Source organism: Macaca nemestrina, chromosome 9, assembly GCF_043159975.1.
Source record: "Macaca nemestrina isolate mMacNem1 chromosome 9, mMacNem.hap1, whole genome shotgun sequence".
NCBI classification, from domain to species: domain Eukaryota; kingdom Metazoa; phylum Chordata; class Mammalia; order Primates; family Cercopithecidae; genus Macaca; species Macaca nemestrina.
In genome coordinates, this window is record NC_092133.1 from 123,766,665 (window position 1) to 123,786,304 (window position 19,640).

Here is a 19,640-nt window from a genome sequence, read left to right on the forward strand (position 1 = left end):
ATTTGGATGAAATACATATGGGCCATGAAAACCACAGTCCCATAACAGAAATGTTACTACTAAATGTGGCCTGTTTATTTTTCTTTTAAAACAAACTACAAATATATTGCCTTTGGTTTTAAATTATCTACTTCATTAGGTTAAGAAATTGCTTTTTCATTGCTAGCAAGTGGCTCTTCATCAGAGATAGTATATCCAACTGCCAACAAGTCAGAGCTTAACTATTTAAACTGCATCAACTGGAGGAAGAAAAATTACATACGGTTAGAAGCTCCTATTGGATCTATAACCACTCACCGTTTTACATACGTAGCTCAAGAAATATCTCCCTGGTCAACATCAGTATTTATTGGCTGGAAGTTATTCTCCATGGAAGGCAAATGGAATGGGAATGGTGGATTGTGCTTCACTACATGGAAATGGACAACTTGGCAGTTTTTAAAAATTACTCAGCAAGCTAACCATTTTAAGTAGTAATAAATTATCTTAAATATTCTCTGAGTTACAATATCTTTGAGCTAAACAGCTCACATGAACACCTCCTCTGCAAGCCAGAGTATGGAGGTGAGGGTGGTATCTGCACATTTAATATGTGCTTCTCAGATATAATTCTGGGGCCTGTGTAGACCTGCCTAGCCTTGCTACAAAGCAAAGCAGGTTTGACTCCTGTAGGAAAGAGAGGCCATGCATTTGAACTAACAACCTGAAATAGATTTGTATGTCACAAAATTCAAAACCTTTGAAATGATCTTTTTGACATTGTTTTTTCTTTTTGTTGCCTCTTCAGAATTAGGGGATCACAGAGAGTCCTTACTAATTATGAATGTATTCTTTATCCTTTAAAATTTGGAAGAAATATCTTCTATGTTCTTTTGCCTTAGATTTAGGATCCAACAGGCTCTATACGGTAGGCTTTACTCTTTGGAGAGACATTGCTTTTAATACAAGCCATGTATAAGTGGCACAGCAGTTATTCAGATTGGCACTTCCATTGCTTTTTTGAAGTTAACTGCTTAGGCGTGCTACAGGCTTGATTTTTCAAGGAGCTGCTACAAATGTTCACTTCAAGAATGGGTGATTTTAATGAGGTGATTGTGACAGATGCTGTCTCTTTGAATCTTGTTCTCGAAGGGGAGAAAAAAGAAAACCTTCTATGTGCCATTTTGATATCTTATCCAAATGGCAACAGTAATGTGAATTTGAAGAGGCCGCCTCAAATTCTGCATTTGGAAGAAGATGAGAGGCGCCTGTAAACCCATGCTTTGCATTTAGCAAAATGTCAAAAAGAACATGCAAAATGCCCTCATTTCCTCAAAATACATCATAACAAGCCTGGGCATAATGGTTCATGCCTGTAATCCCAGCACTTTGGGAGGCTGAGGTGGGAGGATTACTTGAAGCAAGGAGTTTGAGACCAACCTGGACAACATAGACCCAGTCTCTACAAATTAATTAATTAATTAATTAATTAAATTAAAAAAAATGAAGTAGTCAGGTGTGCTGGCTGGTGCCTAAAGTCCCAGCTATTTGGGTGGCTGAGATGGGAGGATTCCTTGAGTCCAGGAGGTCGAGACTACAGTGAGCTATGGCCACCCCGCTGCACTCTAGCCTGGGAGACAGGGTGAAACTCTGTTTTGTCAACAAGTACTAGCTATCTTTAAATACCATCAGACCACAAACCAGTGAAAATAACAAGTATGTGTCCCCAGTGAAAAACTCAGGATAATGGAAATAAAACAGAGGTGACATTGAGCCTGGTAAGAACAATATCCTGCTTTGCAGTCTAAATCTTAACTTGTCAAGCAAACCATTACAAGAAAGTAATTAGATTCTATTAAGGGATGAGTAGTGGCTTATTTTTTCCTTTTACCATTTATAGGCAGCTGTAGGAATTTATGCCTAAAACCTCTAATTGCTTTCTTGATGGTGCAAATAGCATGATTTTTGTAACTACATTTTTACTACGTAGTTCTCACTGACCAGATATTACATAAAGCCAGTCTGTTTCTTAAAGTGTATTTTGTTTCCATAGGCGTGCACATTAAATAAGAGAATCATCTTGAGGGAGGTGTTGAAAAAATGACATGCCTGGCTCAAGTGTCAGAAGGTCTCAACTGTGTAGGAGCGGTGGTACCTAGAGGTACTTAGATGGGCTTTGGGTCCCCATATCCATATCACTTTCCCATGTCTCCCCAAATCAAATCATAATAATTAATTCTAAGCACCAATCTTGTATACAGTTTGAAATTTGAAACATTAGAATATGTTGCTGTTTTTACTAAAATGAATCAGAATCTTAGCAACAAAAATGTAGATGCTATGCAAATTCAGCTTAAAGATCATTTAGTAGATCATCCTTCCCCTTCCCTCACCTTCTAACTAGGTTACTGACCCTCAGCACCTCCTACATGGAAATTCTAGAGCAGGCCCTGTAAGCAGGAAACAGCTAAGGACATTTTAGAGAAACATTCCAGGCAATTCTGAGGCAGTGTCTGCAATGCATTCTAACATTTTATCAGTTCTGTCTGTGCTAGCCACCTGCTGCGCACAAACTGTTGAGAAACACAGTTGCAGTTTAGTCTATGAAAGTAAGATTTTTTTTTAACAAAAAACCTAAATCGCATAGCACCCCCCTCCCCCTTCCACAGATGAGAGCTTGGTACTAACGGTGCCAAGCTGCTTGTAGAAATGCTGTAGAAGGTGCCATTCGACAAAACAACCCAGCAACTCTAGAGGAAAAAAAAAACGCACGCTTTTGTCCTTGACCCGAGGGTTGTGCCATTTACATATGAAAAAGGCAAGATATTTATTGCCTAAGAAAGACACTGAAAGAAAGATGCCACCGGGACCATATCAAAAAGGTACCGCTTTCTTGATAGGGATACTTTTCCAGAACCAAAACTCATGTGATTTTTTTTTTTTTTTTCCTCTGCCACAGCCTTCATGAGCACCTTCAGCACCTGGTCCTGAAAGCCTTCACTGTACACAGTCTTGACCAAATCTAAGATAGAGGAAATCTGTGACTGTTCTATCATGCCAGCCTTTCCTTCTGTCCAAGGGTGTATCTACTAAGGGCAGCCAGCAGCTGTGTGTGGTTCTACACAGCTGTCTTTTTAAAGGAATCTCATGGTCTGGAAGTTAAGGTATATATTCCTTCTTGCCTAAACTAGCCTCTGGCCCTACGCCTTAACTGGGCAACTGCCTTCTACCTGCCTTCCACAAGGAATCTCGAATATTCAGAATGATTCGCCACTGTAGCTTCATGAAGGTATTACTGAGTCTTCCCATCCCACTACCCTGTTATACGGCCTGCTGTAAGGTCAACCCAGAATGACTCTCCACTGTGGCTTCATAGAGGTGTTACTGTGTGTTCTCACGCCACCTTCCTGCTGTAAGGCTGGCTCCTGCTTTTTGGAGCCTTACTCAAAGACAGGGTGCCTCCAATCAGGACATCGTGTCCGCCAGTCTTGGCCTTCCCCATTTCTAACCCACCTCCTTTTCCGCATTGGTCTACTCTTGAAGCCCTGGTGCTTCTTGCTGCCAAATCTGTAAGACTTACGAAAACACGTACAAACCACTTAGATTTTCCTGTTTCTCCTTACTCTGGGGAATCTGTTTTTAGTTTGTAATTATAATATTGTTAATTAAATAGTTGCCAATAACATAAAAATATGTACTGGTTAATTAAATGGGGATACTTACTATTCCTAGTGGGACTGTTACATTTCAACCAAGAATCATGAAAATATTTTTTCTCCCCTTCTTTCACTGCAACATTCAGCAATTTGCTATTAATTCAGTTTTATCCAGAGGAACCTTGAATGTAATAAACTAGAGTTGTGGATCCCTTGTTTTAGAATGGTACTCATAAGCTCCTTAATAAACAATTTAAATACTTTTTCTTAACAAAATAGGCAATTTCATGAGCAATTTATACTGCCTCAAGCTCTAAAAAAATTTGAAATAAAATAATTATGAAGAAAGCTTTATACTGCATACTCTTTTAAATATTGTTAATTTTGTTTGACAAATACATATTACAAGATGCTATTAAATAAAAACAAATACATACACTGCAGAAATTATTCCTATCCATTCTTACCAGTAAGAATTTTAAATATTAATGCTGTTTGAAAAGTAATACATGCACATTGTAATAATTTGAAAAGCACAGATGATTGTGAAAATTACATCTCTTTCCTATTCCTAATCTCCAGGCATCTGCCAAGTCTCTTGGGGGTTAGCGCTATTAATAGTTTCTTATATATCTCTCTAGAGATTTTTCTGTTCACTTGGAATCATATCTATGTTTCTTCCAAATTGTTTTAGAGATAGCTTATACATCTGTCTGTACACATACATACATACATATATATGTACATATATATGTAAGTAACATCTGCATCCTGTGGTGTTTTATTTTTTTTTAATAAGCATACCTTAAGTATCTCATTCTGCTTAAAGGTCACATAGTATTCTACTCTGTGGGTTCCCAGTAGTTTATTTAACCTGTCCACAACCTGAACATCCTTAACGATGGGCATTCAGGTGGTTTTCAGTCTTTAGCAGTGGATATCCTTATACACATTGTTCACACACAAATACACCTATAAGATACATTTTTAGGAGTAGAAATCACAGTGTTAGTTATACATTTTATATTTTAGTGGATAATAATACATTGTCATCAGCAAATCTTGAGACTTTCTTTTTCTCCATACCTTAAAGAAAATATCGAGCTACAAAAGTTACTAAAAGGTTTTTAAAAAACCTTTTAAAATTGCTCAAGTAAAAGCAGCATCTCTATAGTTTTAACTTGCATTTCACTTATTGGGAGTGAGGTTATGTGTTAACATGTGTAACAGCCACTTATATTTCCTTTTTAAAAAATAAACTTCTAATTTTAGAATAGGTTGACATGTACAGAAAGTTGCAAAGACAGTATAGGCCTCCCACATACTCCACACCTGATTTCCCATACTACCAACATCATACATACCCTGACAAAGGTATGATGCCTTTGTCAAAATTTTTGAAACAATATTGATTTATAATGATTAGCTGAATTGATATTGAATATTGATATATAATTATTAGCTGAATTATTAACTAAATGTATTCAGATTTCTCTATGTTTACATAATGTCCTTTTGATCTTCCTGGATTCTATCCAGAATATAACATTATATTTAGCTGTTATGTTTCCTTATGTTCCTCTTAGCTGTGATAGTTTCTCAGACTTCTCCTGTTTTTGTTTGTTTGTTTGTTTGTTTGGATGGAGTTTCACTTGTCACCCAGGCTAGAGCGCAATGGCACAAATACTGATCGGGTATTTTGCAGTGAGGTGTAGTTTTCTCTGGTTTATTTAAAGCTTGTTTGTTTGTTTTGTTTGCTTGCAAATAATATGCCTATGTGTGGTCTTTTGGTGATCTTCTGGTTGTTTTTCTCCGAGCTTCCTAGTTTGATATCTGTCAGTTTTGGAAAGCACTCAGCTATTGGTATTTCCAACATTTCTTCTTTCTCTTTTTCTTCTCTTCTGATATTCCAATTAAGTTCATAGATGTTGTGTCTTTTACTATTATCCGACGGGTCTCTGATATTCTGTTCTGCTTTTGTTTTATTTTCTTTCATTCCTTTTTTCTTTGCATTTCCATTTTAGAAGTTTCTTAGTCTTTAGTATTTAGTAGGTCTGTATCTTTGGGCTGTGACTCTCTCAAGGGTGTCTCTAGTGGAATAGGGTTTCCCCCTCCCTGCCTCCTACTCCCCTCCCTGGATATAGCATTCCAGATGTATTTCCCTAAAGTCTTGACTCTTGTTGACTATGAATTTTTAATTCTCCCTTATGTGAGCCTAGAAGACTCCTGGGGCTTGCTCCAGTGGGAGAAATGACCTTCCCCCAGCTAGGATAAGGCCCTAGGAAGGTCTTTGTTCTGGAGGAGGCTCTAGGTGTACTTCACAATGATTCCTCTTCCCTTACTCCAGCAGAGCCATCTGGGAGTTTCATAGATCGTCACTGGGAGAACCTTCTGCGGTTCCTGGGGGTCAAGCCCACAGAAGTTTAAAGGTCCCCCTAAGACTAGAATCTTCAGGAGTTTCCAGCCCTTAGGCTCATCCGCACTGAAATTCTAGCTTTGTGGAAGTCACATTTTAAGTATTATCAGCAATCTGTGGTTGCAGCGGCTTCTGCCCCAGATGAGCAGATCTCCTCTGTGTGTCTTTGGATGTGCCTGTGTCTCTACATTTTGGGGACAGTGGTTTGCCTTCTGTGATGCGGTCAACTTGATTGGATCGAAGGATGCAAAGTATTGTTCCTGGGTGTGTCTGTGAGGATGCTGCCAAAGAAGGTTAACATTTGAGTCAGTGGAATCGGAGAGGCAGACCCACCCTCAGTGGGGGTGGGCACCATCGAATCAACTGCCAGACGGGCTAGAATAAAGCAGGCAGGAGAAGGTGGGAGAAGCTGACTTGCTCACTCTTCTGGCCTTCATCTTTCTCCTGTGCTGGATGTTTCCTGCCCTCGAACATCAGACTCCAAGTTCTTCAGCTTTTGGACTCTTGGACTTAACACCAGTGGTTTGCCAGGGGCTCTTAGGCCTTCAGGGACAGAATGAAGACTACACTGTTGGCTTCCCTAGTTTCGAGGTTTTGGGACTCATACTGGCTTCCTTGCTCCTCAGTTTGCTGATGGCTTATTGGGGGACTTCACCTTTTGATCATGTGAGTCAATACTTCTTTTTTTTTTTTTTTTTTGAGACGGAGTCTCGCTGTGTCTCCCAGGCTGGAGTGCAGTGGCGTGATCTCGGCTCACTGCAAGCTCCGCCTCCCGGGTTCACGCCATTCTCCCGCCTCAGCCTCCCAAGTAGCTGAGACTACAGGCGCCCGCCACCACGCCCGGCTAGTTTTTTGTATTTTTAGTAGAGACGGGGTTTCACCATGTTAGCCAGGATAGTCTCGATCTCCTGACCTCGTGATCCACCCGCCTCGGCCTCCCAAAGTGCTGGGATTACAGGCTTGAGCCACCGCGCCCGGCCTGAGTCAATACTTCTTAATAAACTCCCCTTCATAGATCCATCTATCCTATTAGTTCTGTCCCTCTACAGAACCCTAATACACCCTGCAATCTCAGCTCTCTCGTGGGTCTAATAGAAATTTTCAATTTTCAGTTTGTTTAGCTTTTTCTCGATAGAATGAGAGTGACAACCTCCAAACACTTTATAATAAATACCTGAAACCAGAAATTCCTGTAATTTCTTTTCTTTGTCATTTGCTCATTGTTTAGTTGCTACATTTCTCTTTTACTTACATGAGCTCTTTATATATTAAGGAGAACAGTCCTTTCACTGTCATATGTGTTTTAAATATTTCCTTTCCCAGGTTTTTTGTTTGTTTGTTTTGCTTTGTTTTTTCCTTTTTTTTTTCTTTAAGTTCTGGGATACACGTATGTGCAGAATGTCAGAATGTGCAGGTTTGTTACATAGGTATACATGTGCCATGGTGGTTTGCTGCACCTATCAACCTGTCATCTAGGTTTTAAGCCCTGTATGCATTAGGTGTTTGTCCTAATGTTCTCCCTCCCCTTGTCCTCCACTCCCTGACAGGCCCCATTGTGTGATGTTCCCCTCCCTGTGTCCATGTGTTCTTATTGTTCAACTCCCACTTAGGAGTGACAACATGTGGTGTTTGGCGGTGTTTGGTTTTCTGTTCTTGTGTTAGTTTGCTGAGAATGATGACTTCCTGCTTCATCCATGTCCCTGCAAAGGACATGAACTCATTCTTTTTTGTGGCTGCATAGTATTCCATGGTGTATATGTGCCACATTTTCTTTATCCAATCAATCATTGATGGGCATTTGGGTTGGTTCCAAGTCTTTGCTATTGTAAATAGTGCAGCAATAAACATTCGTGTTTATGTAGAATGATTTATAATCCTTTGGAATTGCCACACTCTATTCCACAATGGTTGAACTAATACACATTCCCACCAACAGTGTAGAAGCGTTCCTATTTCTCCACAGCCTTGCCAGCATTTGTTGTTTTCTGACTTTTTAATAATCACCATTCTAATCAGCATGAGATGGTATCTCATTGCAGTTTTGATTTGCGTTTCTCTAATGACCAGTGATGATGAGCTTTTTTTCATATATTTGTTGGCCACATAAATGTCTTCTTTTGAGAAATGTCTGTTCATATCCTTTGCCCAATTTTAATGGGGTTGTTTTATTCTTGTAAATTTATTTAAGTTCCTTGTAATAGTTCCCAGGTTTTTATTTCTCTTTTCTTAAGTGAGGGTATTTAAATGCCATGAATTTTTAATATATGAAAATTTTATTATATGCATTTTTTTCAATATTTTCATTTATGGTTTCTGGGCTTTGTATCAGTCTTAGAAAAATGCTCCCAATCTCAGGATTATAAAGTAGTCCTTCTCTAGTCTTCTAATGCATTGTTATATTTTATTTTTATGATAAAATAAATCAGGTTAATTTAAATAACATATTTCAAGCCTTATGGAAAATAAGAGAATTCAGAATATGAGCAGTATTATATACCAGTGGGAGAAATAAAACTCTGATAAGTAGTGTTAAAACATATGGGTACCCTTCTCTGTTAAAATAAATGAGTAGAAACCAGATTTCTACTCACTCCTTACAATCATTATTACAAGAAGACTGAAATATAAACAACATTTTTCAACTGAATTCTTGGAAGCTAGGGAATAGAAACATAAGACCAATGTCATCATTTCAAAGCAATCAGTATTAGCTCTTCCTTCCACTGCTATGTATTTCTAAAAAATTACCATCACAGTATACTTAAAATATTATATCTTGATTATCATGATAAACATTCTTTCCCTGCTAACACATAATCTTATACTTCATTTTTACATATATAATGTTCCATGACTCTTATTTTTCAAACTGTATAGAAAATGGGAGTACTCAATCATCTCCAAATTATATTATCAGTTATTAGATTTTATTTATTTATTTTTAGAGATAACATCTTGCTCTGTCACTCTGGTTGGAGTGCAGTAGCATAATCATAGGTAACTACAGCCCTGAACTTCTGGCCTCAAGCAATCCTCCTGCCTCAGCCTCCTGAAAAGCTGGGACTACAGGAGCATACCACTATGCTCTGCTAACTGTTAAATTTTTTTTCTGAAGAGATGAAGTCTCACTGTGTTGTCCAGGTTTGTCTCAAGTTTTATTAGATTCATCTAATATAAAATAAATAGCTTAAAAAATTTCTCCAAGATAATCTTTAATGATTAAGAGGTAGAAAGGTAAAGAGTGTGAGAACAATAAACCTGGCTTATACAAATACATTGGAGTGAAGATTTGAAAAATAGTTGTGTTTTCAAGGCATTTTGGAAGAAACTAGTAATTTACCTGAAGAGATTACCATGCTTCAAAGAAGAAGAAGAAAAAGAAGGGGAGAAGGAGGAGGAGAAGGAGAACAAGGAGGAAAAACAATTTTTTTCCAGAGCTTACTGACTAAAACTTCATAAACAGTACATTCATAAGTGGCAAATTTTATGCTTTGCATATTTTGCTACAATTAAAATATTTTTAACGTTTTCACTCTATAATTTACATTTTTTTTTACAAAATCTAATTGCTCTAAATTATCTTAATTTTACATTTTTTCTGGAGTCAACTAAAAGTGCTTTGAATTTTCTTTATGAGCTATTAACTAAATTGTGCTTATTTTTAAAATTAGCTTTGGAAATTGACAATAAGCCAATTAAAAGACATTTTCTTCGCCTTCAGGAGAAGCTTCTCATTTGAACAATAATTCCAGCAGATTAAATGAAAATTTCTCTGTAGCCCTCAGGCTATTCACATCAACAAAGTAATCTAACCCCATCATAACCCCATTAGAATTAGCCAACAAAATATTTAGATCTATTTTTTTTATGACTATGTCTCAATTCCAGAGCTATATAGCTCTAACTGAGAGCATAGTTTTTAGCTACTTTAACTTTATACCAACTGGTTTTCTGTAATGTATTAAAAAAATAGAAAAAGATCTTGAAAATAAAGGTAGTAATGAAATAATGACTACATATAGAGAAATCTGTTTCCCAGTTCAAAGGCAAAATGTTACACAGAAATTGGACTAATATTTAACTCTGCATTTGGGGTTGGATCTTGAATACATTTTTAAATTGGATTGTTAGCAATTAAATAAACCTCAAGGCTACCTGGCTGCTACCAAGGGGGATGTCCATTCCCATCCCAATCATTTCACCCTTGACTATCTTTACGCTTTGATAACTTGGCCCTACAATTCTTGCTATACAAAGGATAGAATGAATATGTGGGTATAACAATATATATGTCTTACTGATTATAATGCTTGTTACCCAGTTATAAACTATGTTGTCACAATTAGAGAAAGATTTCAAGATTCTACCATGTGTTACAAAATTGCTAAATTTTCTAAGGTTTCCAGACAGTGTCCCAGAGTCGCAAAATGTCGTCATGGGACAGTCTTTAGAGAGATTCTGAACAGCACCAAGAAGTGATAGATATAGCCATGCTGATCAAGCGGACTTCCCAAGTTATTTACATGCTATTCTACTTCCTAGACACGAATGGTTGAGCCAGTCTTTAATAGGAGCAGTTAGAGATGACAATGGGTTATGTTCCTAAACATTCCTTGAGACCCTTTCTATGCTTTATGGAGAGAAATCTAATGAATGAGGTCATTAAAGAAAACAGCAGACAACCTAAAAAGACAGCACAGGCCTTAAAGAAAAAGCATTTTGAAAAGAAATAAAAGAGAAAATGTACATGTGGAGAAAAATGCAGTAATAGCGTATGCTATCTATGTAGCATTTTCTACGAAACAGGTATCATTAACATATGTTAATTAATCATCACAAAATATTTATGAACCAGGTACTTTTATTGTGCTATTTTATAGGTAAGGAAACTGAGATCAGAGAGATTAAGTCATTTGCTGAAGATCATACAGTTACGATTGGCTTGGCTTAGGAACTAATGAAGTATTCAGATTCAAAAGTCTATTTATCTTAACCTGGAAGCCTGACTCCTTCTCTAAGAAAATGCAACTCAATTTCTGGCTTAAGTAGGAATTGAACTCATTTCTGAAATCACCAGGGTCTAATGTCAGTCCTGCACTATTTAGTATTTCTTTCCTTTATTTTCCAGGATTGGACAATGTTAGAGCATCTGGCATACATTGTTACTTTATTAATTAAGCAGAGTCACTTAGATAACCTTTATTTTAAATTGGGTGATGTATTTAAGCATCTGTGTAAAATTGCTATTTATCTGAATTACTGCTGCAGTGACTAGGAAAGGCTACAAGCAAAAATATTACTGCCAGTGTTTCCAAGAAAGCCTGGATCTACTGCAAGAAGATGAATGATGTTTTCCTGGTATAAACATCCCTAATGGAGTATTCTAGCACTAGCAATCAGTGGACACTTCAGTGGCCGTTATGGAAATGGAAGGGGATGAGCCTGGAGACCTTGTTTTTACCTACACCCTCGTCTCAGCTGATCCACCTCCCCCATTCCTGTCCTCCAATCATGACTTATCCATCGTATGCCAATGTTCTGCTCTCTTTTGTTTACGTCTAATGGTCCTCCTTCATTCTACCCATGTTTCTGCCTCTTGTATTTTTCTTGCTGATTCCTATTGAGTCAACTCTTGCTCCTGGGTGCTTCCTCTCTGGGTCTCCTAATGGCTTAATTTCCAATTATGCTTCCCACCCCTGCCGCAAGGAGCCAGTGCTAATGAAATAAAGCATGTATGAACAGACATGCAGGAGAAACAAAAGTGGTTGTGAATATGCAATTCGTGAAGGACAAAACAATATAGCCTGGCACAGGGTCTCACACCTGTAATCCCAGCACTTTGGGAGGCTGAGATGGGAGGATTGCTAGAGGCTAGGAGTTTGAGAGCAGCCTGAGCAACATAGTGAGACCCCATATCTACAAAAAAATCTAAACATTAGCCAGGCATAGTGGTCATGCCTGTAGTCCCAGCTACTTGGGGAGCCGAGGTGGAAGGATCACTTGAGCCCAGGAGGTCAAGGCTACAGTGAGCTGTGATTGTGCCACTGCACTCCAGCTGGGGTGACAGAGTAAGATCCTGTCTACAAAATAAATACATACATATATAATAATGTTCAAGCTACTGAATCTACTGCTGACACTAGACAGTTTGAGGGAGGAGTAAATTATCAGAGAAGACAGCTCAGATGAACTCTCAGGGTTTTGGAGGTCTATCTCAGAGAATTATTTAGATGCAGTAGAGTAGACATCACGCAATTTATCTTTCTGTCTAGGAATCCTTGAGACTTGAGCTTGTAACTTTAAATTATTGAAGCCAGTTGGAATGGATTTACTTTCATCCAGCATCTATCTCTTTAGTATCTTCCATTCATGCATAGATCTCAGATAACCATAACCTGTGATCTCTGTTAATAACAATAATAATACAAAAAAACTCCATTCACCTTCTCCCTAGATGCAGAAAGTTAATGGATACACCACGCTTTGTTTTATGGGGTTATACACTTGAAAGAAGATGTGGTTGGTATTTACAAATCAATCATCATGAGTAATAACTAACTCTCTTCCTCTCCTAAAAAGACTTTTATTCCTGTTATTAATCAAGTCCCTATAAAGAGTATGAAATACTATTTTGGACTACAATTAAAATATTACCACTTGAAAGCCAGAACATAAAAGGAGCTGGGAGATTTGGTAATATACTTCCTGAAAACCTAATGAAGATAAGATGCATTATTATTGTTTTAAAATCTCTCTTAGTGGGAATTTAAACAGAAAAAAAACCTAATGATTATTGGCCAGATACAGGAAACTACTCCAAGTTTGAATTTTAATATACCATACTTCAAAAAATAAGATATTTTTTTCTTGGGCAGGAAACTGGTGAGCTAAGAGGCAAAGGAAGAAGGGAGATTTACATTTTACTTTTGTCTGTTTCACTTTTTAAATGTCCACGTTATTAGTTTTTCGGATATGTAAATATATTACTTAATAAACATTTTAGTATTTTACGTAGCAAATGAAATAAAATAGAGCTAAAATTTAAACCTCTTTCTTATGAAATCTGTAAGTCAAAACCTGTGTAGAAAGAGAAGGCAAATTGTTCTATGATCAAGGTAAGTAATACACATTCATTATTAGCTTTTAAATTCATATCACTTTTGCTTTTCAGTCTCATGTCCAACTTCCCACAATTCCACATAGTACCTTAATTAAGAATCACCATCTCTCTACATACTTACATACTGGGACCAAAATTACCTGTATAACGTTACTTCTTCTCTTCCCCATTACATAAAGTAGTAATTAACCCATCTCACATACTCCCATGTCATCACCGTAATGGTACCCATGATGGACTCAGGTAAAAATGTCATTCCTAGGATAGCTATTTGATTACAAATCAAATCCTCAAACTTAAATCTACATTTTCGAACATTTAAAAGATCACACTAGCAGGCTAATAGTAAAAAAGAACCAATTAAAATATTCAAATAGAAAGAAAACAATGCAGTGTGATATGGAAAAAACACATCTTGGTGGTATCACTAATGAAACTGTTGATGAAATTCAGAGAACTAGTTTTCTAGTGCTTGAAATATTTGTATTCTGAAGTATTTTTTATCTAGAAAGATAAATGAATGCTTTCAGATTCCACTATCAGTGAACCAGAAAATAGATGATATTTCCAATTCCATTGTACATATGGATTATTGAAGCTTTTGAATATTAAAATGTTTAATAAGCAAAGATTTTATTTTTATAGTTTATAAGATAAATGACCAGATGTTTTAGCTGTAATTCACATTTTAAACTAGAAACTGAAGCTCATTCACAGTAAAATACATATACAAAGAGGGTCCATGGTAAACTGCATATGTCTATATTGTTAAACAACTTTCCATTTTTAAGTTGTGCTGATCTTAGCAATAAGATGAGACATTATCTTGACTTAATTTCAATGTTAAATTTGTGTCTGTGTGGAAAGAGATGGAGAGATTTCAAGGAAATATGGGAAATGGCAAAACCATGAAGTAAGATGAAGAGGATTATGGTTTAAAGCATTCCCTTTATTTATTAGCACAGCTTGGATTCACCATGAAAACATATCACTTTAATTTTTCTCACACCCAATGTAGAAACAGGTTCAAGAGGAATCTGTAAACACAAAAAGAACTGATAGTCAACAAAAGAGGCATCTTTGTGTTTCTACTTAAAACTCCCAGGCCAGGTCTATTGAGAATGGCCTGCAGTCAACTCGTGGTTTCCATTTTCCTTCCAAGACTTCTCTGGTTAAGAACCTTTTTAAGATTTGTAAGGATGGCAAGCATCTGTCAAATAGGTCTATCTGCTTATGACGTCTGTCTAGTCAATCACAGAAGAGATCCAAGAAACACTTTGAACACCAATTTTTCTGTAGTCTTAACTCTCATTTAAGACTCAGAGATGCCGGGCGCGGTGGCTCAAGCCTGTAATCCCAGCACTTTGGGAGGCCGAGACGGGCGGATCACAAGGTCAGGAGATCGAGACCATCCTGGCTAACACGGTGAAACCCCGTCTCTACTAAAAAATACAAAAAACTAGCCGGGCGAGGTGGCGGGCGCCTGTGGTCCCAGCTACTCCGGAGGCTGAGGCAGGAGAATGGCGGGAACCCGGGAGGCGGAGCTTGCAGTGAGCTGAGATCCGGCCACTGCACTCCAGCCTGGGCGACAGAGCCAGACTCAGTCTCAAAAAAAAAAAAAAAAAAAAAAAAAGACTCAGAGATGTTTGAGTTACATCATCCCCGGAAACCCATAGCTTATCATTTGTATTTTCTTTTTCTGATTTCCGTTTGTTTTTTTCTTTAGAGATAGGGTCTTTCTCTGTTGCCCAGGCTGTAGTGCAGTGGTGTGGTCATAGCTCACTGCAGCCTCAAACTCCTGGACTCAAGTGATCCTCCTGCCTCAACCTCTCAAGTAGCTGAGATTACAGGTACATGCCACCATACCAGCTAATTATTTTATTTTATTTATTTTATTTTCAGAGATAGAGTCTTGCTCTGTCAGCCAGGCTGTAGTGCAATGGCATGACCACAGCTCGGTGCAGTCTCAAACTCCTGGCCTCAAGCGGTCCTCCTGCCTCAGCCTCCTGAGTAGCTGGGACTACAGGAGCACCCCACCATGCCTGGTTAAGTTTTTAAATGTTTTTGTAGAGATAGGGTCTCACAGTGTTGCCCAGGCTTGTCTTGAACTCCTGGGCTCAAGCAATCCTCCTTCCTGGGCTTCCAAAGTAGCTGGGACTACAGGTGTGAGCCACTGCACCTGGGCATATTTCATCACTTATATTTCCTAAGCAATTCCTCACATTCTGCTTCACTTTACCTAATATTTCACTAAGCTACACAACTCTAAGGCAGAGGTGGACTTATTTACCATCACTCAGAGTAGGTGCTCAAAACACTTCCATTTACTTGTTGATATTTCTGATTACAAATCTTCTTCTGAATCCTAAGTACCTTCTAGGTCTTATATTAAAGTATGGCAAAAAAAAAATGGCAATGCTTAACACGGTTTTCACACCATCCAAAAGACCCCTGGTAAGAGTCAGTGAAGGAAAGAGGCTCTGTCTATGGTGCTTTGGGCATAGATGCTCACAGCCTCTTTGTACATCTACAGAATTTCTTTTAATTTCTTCTTTACTTACTGTTCCATTTTTATGTGTTTTTCTCCTTCTTCCCTACCCCTGCATCATAAAGCCTACAGGGATATTCCCTGGCATTTTGCTTATCGCTTCTAGTAGCACTTGAAGACTAAAATATTTCTGACTTCTGAGATACACAATAAAGAATGATAATTACTTTGCTAGGATATTGCTAATCTCTAAACTAACCTCTAAGCTGGTGGAGAAAAATAAAATTTAAAACATTGGCGCTGGATTTCAGCCTTTATTTGAAGACTCTCAAATGAGTTGTCAATCAAAATAGGTAACACTCAAGGAAAAAAATGATCAAAGCTAATGTGCATATGGTTGTGTGTTTTTGTGTATACATATGTGTGTATATATATGTACATATATTTTATATGTTTATATATATTTATATATTATATAGGTTTATATATATTTTACATATTTTATATATATGTACATATATATAGCAAATATATACATTAAAAGAAAATTAAGATCACCAGCAGCTTCATTAAGCAGCCTTTCTTTCTAGCTCTATTCCAACTTCTGCCATGTGGAGAGTTTCACCAAACTACCAAAAAGGAATTAAAATTTGGAAGAAAAGCAGAGGTGATCTAGGTTGAAAATTATTATAAATACTTTTTTTTTCCTGCTGAGAAGTTTTCCAATAACAATACCCTTTGTTTGGTTTTATTTATACCTATGGCTTTGTGATAAAACACAATGGTTTTATCAATAAATACCCATCTTGAAATATAGAGTACATTAAAAATAACTTCAGTCAAACCATAGATTACTTAAGGTGAATGGGTAGAAAACCACTTACCCCCAGTCGCTACCGTGATTTCACGTAGGAAGTGGCCATAAAATGGAAAATCAAAGGACAGATTCACTCTCTGCAAAAAACAACACCAGAGAAGAAAATCAATAATATGTAGCATAGTAAATGCGAAATGAAGAGTCTTTCACTTAAAACAAAAATGATGCTTCTACTTTACCCCACAATTATTATAGTTTGCTTTTAAAACCTGAGTCCTCGGTAGTACTAAATAATATAATATTTTTTTTCTGGTAATTAAATTTTGAAGTATGTGAAAAGAAAATAGTTAACATCACCACTGCATTTTAGTTGTCCACTGAATAATCAGTTCAGTCTTGATGACAGACAACTTATTCTGAGGTTCTTTTTAGTTTGACTAGTTCCTCCAAAAATAGTAGAGCATGTTATGTCAAGATTTCATTGGATTAAAAATCAAAAGCGATTTTATGTTACATCATTACATATTTAATTTGTTTTATGTACATCCCATAATGAAAAGCAGTTTCATGGAAGATGTCTTGCACCAACGGATCTAGACCTAGAGACTTTTTTTTTTTTGAGTCAGAGTTTCACTCTTTTGCCCAGGCTGGAGTGAAGTGACACAATCTCAGCTCACTGAAACCTCTGTCCCCCTGGGTTCAAACAATTCTCTTGCCTAAGCTTTCCAAGTAGCTGGGATTACAGGCACCTGCCACCATGCCAGACTAATTTATTATATTTTTAGTAGAGATGGGATTTCGCCATGCTGGCCAGGCTGGTCTCGAACTCCTGACCTTAGGTGATCCACCTGCCTCAGCCTCTCAAACTGCTAGGATTACAGGCATGAGCCACGACGCTCGGCTGACCTGCAGACATTTTTATCTTTCAAATACAATCACCTCTCCAAATTTAGCGTATTATGTCCACTCTTAAAAATACAAGAGCTGTAGGACAAACAATATTGGTTACTGGAGAGTACATTTGGAGTACATTACAGATATTTAGGGAGACAGTTCCTAGATTGCACCCTTTGTTTTCATAAAATGGGGCCACGAGCTTTAGCTCTTAGTATTTAACTACACAGGTATATAGTGCCTATTTTTAAAAATATATATACATATATATGTATGTATAAAAATGTTAAATATATATTTTTATATATGTGTGTGTATATATATATCTGTTAAAACCCAAAACATAAAAAAACCTAATCTTTGTTTTATGTTTGAAATGATATTAAGTAGATATATTATTATTAGACAAGAAACAAGAGAAACACTAAAAGTAATGGCAGAAACCGCAATTACTTTTGCACCAACCAAATATAATACAGATGATCACCTGAAATAGAAGTATCCAGAGGGAAAATAATTAGTTGGTTGAGAGCCCAACAGCACACATATACAAACTACCTATAATAACAGGCTATTACATTAAAATTCCACAATTGCTATATTGTATCTCTCCCAATATACAAATTTTAAAAGTAGAAAAGTGTATCTAGATGGAATTTAGCTTTCTCCAATTTTGCAAATGATTGCTTTTTTATAGCCATCACGATTTCTAATGACTTATTTGACATGAAATTAATCACTCAAAATTTAAAGCAACTTTCAATTAGATTTTCTTTTTAATGCAAGCCTCATCTTTATAAAAGATTTATGATCATTTTTATTTTGTGCTGACTAACAGGAACAGCAAAACTCATTTTCATGGAGCTAACTGAAATAAGTGGTCACTAAGAACCCTAAAATGAAGGAAGGATTCAATGGCAGGATCATTTATCTCAAAGATGTCAGTAATAATTTTATAAAAGCACTTGCTTAATATATTGTTTTCCATCATTCTAATTTATTTCCATGCTCATCAGTAAATTGGTAAAATTTACCTTCTGCATTCTCACTTTTAGAGTCAGAGTTTGATTTAAACATATGTCTCTAATGAACCCTAACAATTACCACCAAATATGAACCAAAAGACTAGGATATGAGTTTCTCAGTCACTGTAAGTATTTAAATATGTTTGGAATTAGATTAAGATACAGGGATACAGATTTAAGCTAAAGACCTTTCCTTGAGGACAAATAGATCTTCAAAGGAAATTTGCAAATACATCAATAATTCTGACTGAAAAGGTTCCCTGTTGAAATGACAAGTTTTCCTTAGTTACCACTATTGCCTGCTTCACTCTGATATGGAATCACGATGGCAATCTAGGAAGATACTGTCTGCTAAACAGTTGTGTAATCCATTCATTTCTTGCCAGTCACTACCGATACTCTTCTCCAAACATCGGTCACTATCATTGCAGTAACTTCCTCATAAGTGTCATGGCTCTATTTCTCTTTAAATTCATTCTGTATGCGAGGGCCTCAACTCCCAGGCCACAGGGCATGGCCTGTTAGGAACTGGGCTATGCAGCAGGCAACCCAGGGAAGCTTCGTCTGTATTTACAGCTGCTCCCCATGGCTTGCGTTACCACCTGAGCTCTGCCTCCTGTCAGATCAGCAGTGGCAGCATTAGATTCTCATAGGAGTGTGAATCCTACTGTGAACTGCACTGGGAGGGATCTAGGTTGCATGCTCCTTATGAGATCTAATGCCTGATGATCCATCACTCTCATCCATTACACCCAGGTGGGACCTTCTCATTAAAGGTAAACAAGCTCAGGACTCTCACTGATTTTATATTATGGTGAGTTGTATAATCATTTCATTATATATTATAATGTAATAATAATAGAAATAAAGTGCACAATAAAGGTAATGTGCTTGAATCATCCCAAAACCATCTCCTCCTACCCTCTGTGGAAAAACTGTCTTTCATGAAACTGGTTCCTGGTGCCAAAATGGTTAGGGCTTGCTGCTGTATATTACCTAGCATATCACTCCCCCACTTGAAATCATTCAATCTAGAATTCCACTCTCACTGAGAGTCATGCCAACAAGGTGAACATGAGTTCTAGGGCACACCATGAACTAGTCCCTGCTATTTGACAACTTTTGCCCTCATACTCTCTGCTCCAGTCAGCCATAGGCAACATCTTTTAGTTCCTTGCATTGCTACCCTTAGCTCTTGTCTGTGGTACAGATATGTGACATCCCTTCTGATGACAATATTCTCTC

General features: G+C 37.2%; 1 protein-coding gene across 1 annotated transcript in view; it reads right to left on the minus strand.

The window, feature by feature from the left end:
• LOC105488240 (plexin domain containing 2) overlaps window positions 1–19,640 on the minus strand; it is a 467,180-nt gene that overhangs the window by 196,807 nt on the left and 250,733 nt on the right. The window contains exon 5 of the mRNA XM_011752134.3: window positions 16,544–16,613. Coding sequence (XP_011750436.1) covers window positions 16,544–16,613 — 70 coding nt within the window. The remainder of the gene's footprint in view (window positions 1–16,543; window positions 16,614–19,640) is intronic.